The sequence below is a fragment of the Cynara cardunculus genome (assembly GCF_001531365.2).
Source record: "Cynara cardunculus var. scolymus isolate 2C chromosome LG 8, CcrdV1, whole genome shotgun sequence".
Lineage (NCBI taxonomy): Eukaryota > Viridiplantae > Streptophyta > Magnoliopsida > Asterales > Asteraceae > Cynara > Cynara cardunculus.
In genome coordinates, this window is record NC_037535.1 from 6,291,992 (window position 1) to 6,299,045 (window position 7,054).

The 7,054-nt window shown below is 34.3% G+C and overlaps 1 protein-coding gene across 1 annotated transcript; it reads left to right on the forward strand.

The window, feature by feature from the left end:
• The first annotated feature begins 2,328 nt into the window (after positions 1–2,328).
• On the forward strand, positions 2,329–6,668 carry LOC112516670 (alpha/beta hydrolase domain-containing protein 17B-like). The gene is made up of 5 exons (XM_025123852.1): positions 2,329–2,921; positions 4,113–4,149; positions 4,560–4,796; positions 4,951–4,998; positions 6,265–6,668. Exons 1-5 carry the CDS (start codon positions 2,605–2,607, stop codon positions 6,520–6,522), a joined length of 897 nt encoding a protein of 298 aa, XP_024979620.1. The 5' UTR covers positions 2,329–2,604; the 3' UTR covers positions 6,523–6,668.
• The last annotated feature ends 386 nt before the right edge of the window (positions 6,669–7,054 follow it).

The window sequence follows — 7,054 nt, forward strand, 5'->3', positions numbered from 1 at the left end:
ATTTGATTATGTTTATCCGCAATTAGTTACACAAATTTAAATATAGAGCTTTAATAAGTTGTATTTATGCACAATTTACTTGTAATAATGAATCTTAAGTAATATGCATCAATAAACAATACTTTATGCATAAAAAATAGTTTTTAAAAATTTTTATCAAATGTTTTATAATATAATATAAATTAATTGCACGAACATAATATTAATTTTGATTTATAGATTTATTTTATTAATGGACTTCTTTTTTGCATTTGATTATTAGAGAATTTTAAATCAAAAATAATATTTTTTTTATACAAATAAAATACAATAAATCTTTACTATGTTATAAATTATTAAATTATGTTCTTAAAAAAACATTGAAATTTAAGTTTATAACTTAAAACTGTATACATATGATTTTTTAGAGTTTTACGGTTGAATTCAATAATTTTGATTAATAAACACATTCATATACATCATAAACGATCAATCTTGACATAAATTAAATAAGCACTCAAAAATTACATGTTCGGTCATCATTAATCAACTCCTTAAGTTGAGTGTTATTAATACAGTATAATGCCTCATAAATTTGATAACTAATCAAAACAGAAGGCAAAATGTTGAAAAATACAGTAATTGTTGTTAATGTTTTCTTTTGATTTATTGATGATTTTCTTTCATATATGCATTGCATCCAAACAAAATCGAGAAAAACGGATCGTAATTGAAGATCGAGGGTTTTCGGCATAATCAAAATGCATAGTACGGGTACAAAAAATTCAAAAAGAATTATTGTACAAGTATATGAAACTTGTGTACAATTATGTCTCACACTATCCATTCCCCTCACTGTACCATCCATCTTCATCGACACCAGGTTGCTACCCAATCGACACTTGCTTGTAACGAGCTCTAATTGGCCCAAGCCCGGGTTCAATTTTTCTATAAAATCTCATAGACAACATCATTATCGGCTTTTTTTGTTCAAGAATCATGCAATACCAAGAATAACTCCCTAATTTATATATTAAAGTCAGTGTTTTATAAATAAATAAATAAAACCCTAACAACGACATTTTGTTCAAAATCGAGGGTCGGACAACCATTGTTGACTTGCAACACCATCTAGTTTCCTCAAGCATAAAAATAGAGGTAGACATTTATTCGGATCAATAAAGGCATAGAAAAAGGGAACTGGGAGAAGTGCGGTATTTCTAAATGGTTGTACACAAACCTTATATACTTGTATTTTAATTTTTTTAACAAAAAAAAATACACGTTGCTGGTGTGCTTCCTGCTTGCGAGGAAAGAAAGGGCTGTGAGGGCTCTCAGCCACATGAATAGTAATCTGACAAAAATACCCCTCGACTCATGGCACTACAACTAACTGTGTTAGGGCTAGAAACTAGGGGTAGCAAAAAATGACCCAATCCGCTAACCCAACCCGAATCCAACCCAAAATTAGCTGGTTGGGTTGAGATTTTCAACCCATTTTAAAAAATGGGTCAACCTGCCTAACCCATTTAAATAAATGGGTTGGGTTGGGTTGAATTTTTCAACCGGTTTTCAACCCATTTGAAATATTATATAATTTTATTTTATTCTTAATATTTTTACTTTTGTTTTATTCTTGATTAAAAATCTTACCGTCGTGAGATGAAACTTCAAATTTCAATCGCCTCCATTACTCTTAATAATCATGAACCCTAAGAAAACCCTTTAGTCCATTACTCTATTATCGCCTCCAAAGTCTAATCCAACTTATTTTAAACAATATATTTGTTGTGGTTGTGTTTTATTCAAACTTTGAACAATTTGTTTGTATTTGTGGTTGTGTTTTATTCAAAAAAAATTAAATAGTCTAGTCCTTTTTTTATTTAAAATTTTAAAATTAAATGGGTCAACCCAGGTCAACTCATTTATTTAACAGGGTGGGTTAAGAAAATCGTAAACAGGTCAATCCATTTAGTTAACATGTTGGGTTGGGTTGAAAAATCTCAACTCATTTAATTAAATGAGTTGGGTTAAGATTTTCAATCTGTTTAATAAATAGGTTGAACCCGAATTCAACCCAATCTGACCCATTGCTACCTCTACCGAAAATTATTTTCAAAGCAAATACATGCTAACGGTGACTATTTTGCAAAGGAGATACCACTTTCATAATTTTATACAAATCAAAAGGACCCAAATTGTAGTTTATTTTTAATATAATTATTTTAGATCAAAAAAGCCAAATAAATTGGATGAAAAAAGTCGCACATAATTTGTATAAGACTCGAAAATCTGTTGTAGCTTTAATGCAACAAAGCCTGCAGAACCAAGAGGGGCATATACCATTGAACATGGCTTAAATAGAGATCATCGCCATCCCGCCATTAACTATTCCTATTCCTCCATTGATCCTTTCTTTTGCCATTAATTTATTCATATCCGTTGATTTTATCTCAACCCATCTGTTATCACCCCCTTCGAAAACAAAATCGACACTCATTACAGAGAAAAAAAAAAACAAAAAATCGATACAATTTTGTAAGATTTCGAGGGAAATCATTGAAACCCAGAGAGAAAAGTAGGGGGGGAATTAATGATCTTCATGAGGTGGGTATTCGTTCAACAATGGGAAATGTAACCTCAAACGTAGCTGCGAAATTTGCATTTTTCCCACCTGACCCACCATCGTATGATGTTTTCAAAGATGAAGATGATCCTAGAAATGGGGGAACAAGGTTCGTTTTTACAGGAATTACAGCAGATAAAAACGTTGATGTTCATTTGCTTGATACAAAGGGCGGGAATAAGGTTGTTGCTACTTTCTGGAAACACCCTTTTGGGAAGTTGACCCTGTTATACTCTCATGGAAACGCCGCTGATTTGGGTCAAATGAAAGACCTCTTTATTGAGCTTAGAGCTCATCTCCGAGTCAATATTATGAGGTATTTCTGAACCTTTCCTTTTTCTTCAATCTTCATGTGATTATTACTCAATTGGGTGTTTGTTTTTTGGGGATTATAATCAATTGGGTGTTTCAAAATTTGGGGGTTTTTAGTTGGATAATGTTTGTTCTTGAGACTCTTGATTTTGTTGTGTTTGATAGATGGTTTTGCATTAGGGATTTGGATAATCAGAAGAGAATATATCAAGATTCATGGGGTTAATGCCAGTTATGATTGATCATATAGAATTCAAGGGTGTTTGCATATGTTTCCACTACCATAGTAATCACAAAAATTAGTTGTGAATCACATGAATTCATTACCTAACGGATTGTTGAATCCCTTCTAAATTTGTCTTTTGATTACTTTTAGAAGTCTTTGTGGTGGCTAGCTAGCCAGAATTAGTGTTGTGGAAGATGTAGGTGAAGATCCCAATTAGGAAGATGAAGGTTTTGAATGAGGGTAATTGGGTCATTTTGCAAATCCATTTGTTCAATTGTTTTACATATTAAGCCACACCTACATATCACATAGGGTCCATGTTTAACATGTTCATACTACTCCTAAGCTTAATGCTCGATAACCGTAAGAAATAAGCTCAAGGAGTACTGAAAGAGGTGTCCATATTTCTATTTTAGTTTGGCTCAAAATAAACAAGTAAGCGTCTACTTCTCAGTTCTGCTCTTAATTATGAGATGGAGAAATTCATTACTCCTTGTATCGTTGAGTGTAAAATTGCCATTTAGTTAATTCAAAGAGTAATATAGTTGACCCAGCCCCTTTTTGTTTGAATCTGAAGCAAGTTTTCAAGAAACTGCTCGAGTTTTAGCAAAAGCAGCTGCTCTTTGAATAAGATCTCAATTCGTGCGGGTCGGAACTTACCCGACAAGGAATTTCGAATTACACGTTCCTAAAGCTGAGCCTTTTTCATTGAGGACGCTTATTTAGGGATGGATAGAGTAGTAGTCACTAGTCAGCAATACGAGTTCTTGAAATCTTGTAGAAAGTTTCGACAACTATGGTAACATGGTGCCAATTTTGTTATGACTTCCATAACCTTTTGAGTTTGAATAATTTTGACCTAAAAAAGTCAAAGTCACTCGGCTTTTAACTCGGTTTCAATAATGATAACGATACAATATATCTCATATTTTGCGTAATTTATTCACCCTAAACATGCTTATATTGCAGTTATGACTATTCGGGATATGGAGCCTCTACCGGCAAGGTAAGCCAATATTACATTCTTTCAAGATGAAAGATACTCCCTCCATCCCACGACAATTGCAACAATTTCTACGATGAGATGGACTTTACCAATTTCAGTTTTCGTTTTTTGACAATTTTTTAGGCTAATAGATACTTGTATCAAGGGTATTTTAGACGTTTCACTATCAACCGAGCATTTCTCTATTGAATTATGTGCATTAATGTAAAAATGAAAAAGAAGAGTATTTTTTCTATTTCTAGCAAGACATCAACCCAAAATTACCTCTTTTCTAATTGTAGTTTAGTTTGATTTTGATCCTCAAGGTTCTCTTATATGGCCGTGATTGAAGGGTATTTTAGATATTTGATCAATGGCCAGACGGTAACACTTCCACCAAACTACTAATCCCTTGTTTTCTTCTTGATCAGCCATCTGAATTTAATACGTACTATGACATAGAGGCCGTCTACAATTGTTTAAAGAACAATTATGGAATCAAGCAGGAAGACATGATCTTGTACGGACAATCCGTTGGCAGTGGGCCCACGTTACACTTGGCTTCTCGACTTCCAAGATTGAGAGGTGTTGTCCTACACAGCGCTATTCTTTCAGGAATACGTGTTCTTTATCCCGTTAAAATGACATTCTGGTTCGACATATTTAAGGTAATTTTCAAGTTGCCCTTCAACTATTTGGCATTTCTAATGACCCTCTTATTGTTTTGTTCTTTTTCTTTGAAGTATATATAAATATATACACATGTATCTATATGCACCAAAACTCACACTTCTCACCTCGTTCCGTTCTTTTTTGGTACAGAATATAGACAAAGTACAAAAAGTCAGCTGTCCGGTACTAGTTATACATGTAAGTAACTTTCACTACTTTTATCTTCAACCAGTTGGCGGCAAATAGCGAACAAAACACTTACGGTTGGTAACAAAGTATAGCAAACCAAACGTACCCAGTATACCTCGTCTGGAGGTAGGGTCTATGGAGGGTATGATATATACAGATCTTTCCTCTACCCCTAGGAGTAGAGAGGTTGTTTTTGTGAATACCACTGACTTGTAAACCTATTCTTTAAACTAAACCAAAAACCTATCTAGTATATCCCATCTGGAGGTAGGGTCGGGGAGGTTAGAGCATCTCCAACATATTCTCTATTTTTAGAGATTTAAACATTCATTATATTATTAAAATATTTCATAAATTCCCAATAGACTTTTTAAAAAGAAATTATATAAAATAATAATGATTCAATATTATTGGTGGGAATGAATAAAAAATTAATTAATTACTCTCTCCATACCTCAGGTTTTAGAGAATTCTCTAAACTTAGAGTTTTTGCTAGTTTTCTCTATTTTAGAGAACCATATAGAGAATCTCTTGAAAAAAGATGGAGAACATAAACATCATTTTCTCTATTTTAGTGAATCTGTTGGAGATGCTCTTATGATGTATGTAGAGTGAGACTGTTTCTGTGACGACTCCTGACTTGTAAGCCTTTTCCTTACACCAAACCAAACGTATCCGGTATATCCCATCCGAGGTGGGGTCTGGGGAGGGTATGATGTTCCTCTACCCCGAGGGGGTAGAGAGGTTGTTTCCATGAAGAACACTCTTTTCTTTAAACCAAACGAATTCAATATATCCCATCCGGAGGTATGGTCCGGGGAGGGTATGATGTATGCCAACAATTCTTCTACCTGTAGGGGGGTAGAGAGGTTGTTTTCGTGAAGACCCTTGACTTTTATCTGAACCAAACTAAACAAATCCTATTTGGAGGTAGGATCTAGGGAGGATGTGATGTATGCATTATCAACGTAGAGCCCAGCTTGTAAAACTTTTCTTTGTACGCTTGGTAACAAAGTGATTTCTGAAATAGTTGGTTAACCCTCAGGATGGGTAGTAGCTCACGGGTAAGACCTTGAGTTTGCTCCCTAGAGGTCACCGGTTCAAGTCCCCTCATTGCTACCGTAGGGTTTGTCTAGTTGTTAACTTCAGGATCCATAGGATTAGACTGATAAAATGTATATATTTAGTCGGTCACGAATCTTTGAATGGTTTTATAGGTTATATTCTCATCTGATGAAGCTTTGCTTGGCTCATTGTTGGTCTTTTGAATCATAGGGTACAAACGACGATATAGTTGATTTTTCGCATGGGAAACGATTATGGGAACTTGCAAAAGACAAATACCATCCGTTGTGGGTCCAAGGTGGAGGTCATTCCAACCTCGAAAGTTACCCAGAGTACATACGACATTTGCGCAAATTTATAAACGCGATGGAAAAACTGTCTTCGAAGCAGAACAACCAACGGCTTTCTTCGGTCCCCAGTATCAGGGAAGTCAAGCACAACAGGTGCTTGAGATTCGGAAGAAGATGATGATCGTGTTCTTCTCTCCATTCGTGTTTATGTTTTCTTATTTATGCTCGCATATCTGATCGTGATTGTAATTAGAATGTTGATGTTTATGCAGATGTTTAGAAATCTTTGTTGTTGTTCAATGAAAAAATCAAATTTTGAAGAGCAAGACTGGAAGAAACTCAAGAATGGGATGTTTTGATTTTGGTTTCTGGTTTCATTTGAGGTTAAATGGTACAATTATTGATGCATTAGGTACAGATTTCAGTTTAAATAAAAAATACAATGATTTTAACCATCAAGATGAACTTTTAAGTATACAACTGGCATTAAAACTAAAATAAATAAAGTTGGAATTTTCCACTTGAAAGTAGGGTTTTGGATTGGGTTCCGGTAAGAATGAAAGTAATGGTGAGAATGGTGAGAAGGGATCTCCACTCTTGGATCAATCCTAATTGAAGAGAATCACTAGATCATCACTAATGAGAAACACCAAATCAATTTTTCTCTAAAGCGCAATTCATGGGTTGATTTGAGATTAAAGGTGATCAAG

Coding starts and splice junctions, on each gene's coding strand:
- LOC112516670 (XM_025123852.1), top strand. CDS start 2,605: ATGGGAAATGTAACCTCAAACGTAGCTGCGAAATTTGCATTTTTCCCA. Junction 2,922..4,112: donor CTCCGAGTCAATATTATGAG/GTATTTCTGAAC, acceptor CTTATATTGCAG/TTATGACTATTCGGGATATG. Junction 4,150..4,559: donor ATGGAGCCTCTACCGGCAAG/GTAAGCCAATAT, acceptor CTTCTTGATCAG/CCATCTGAATTTAATACGTA.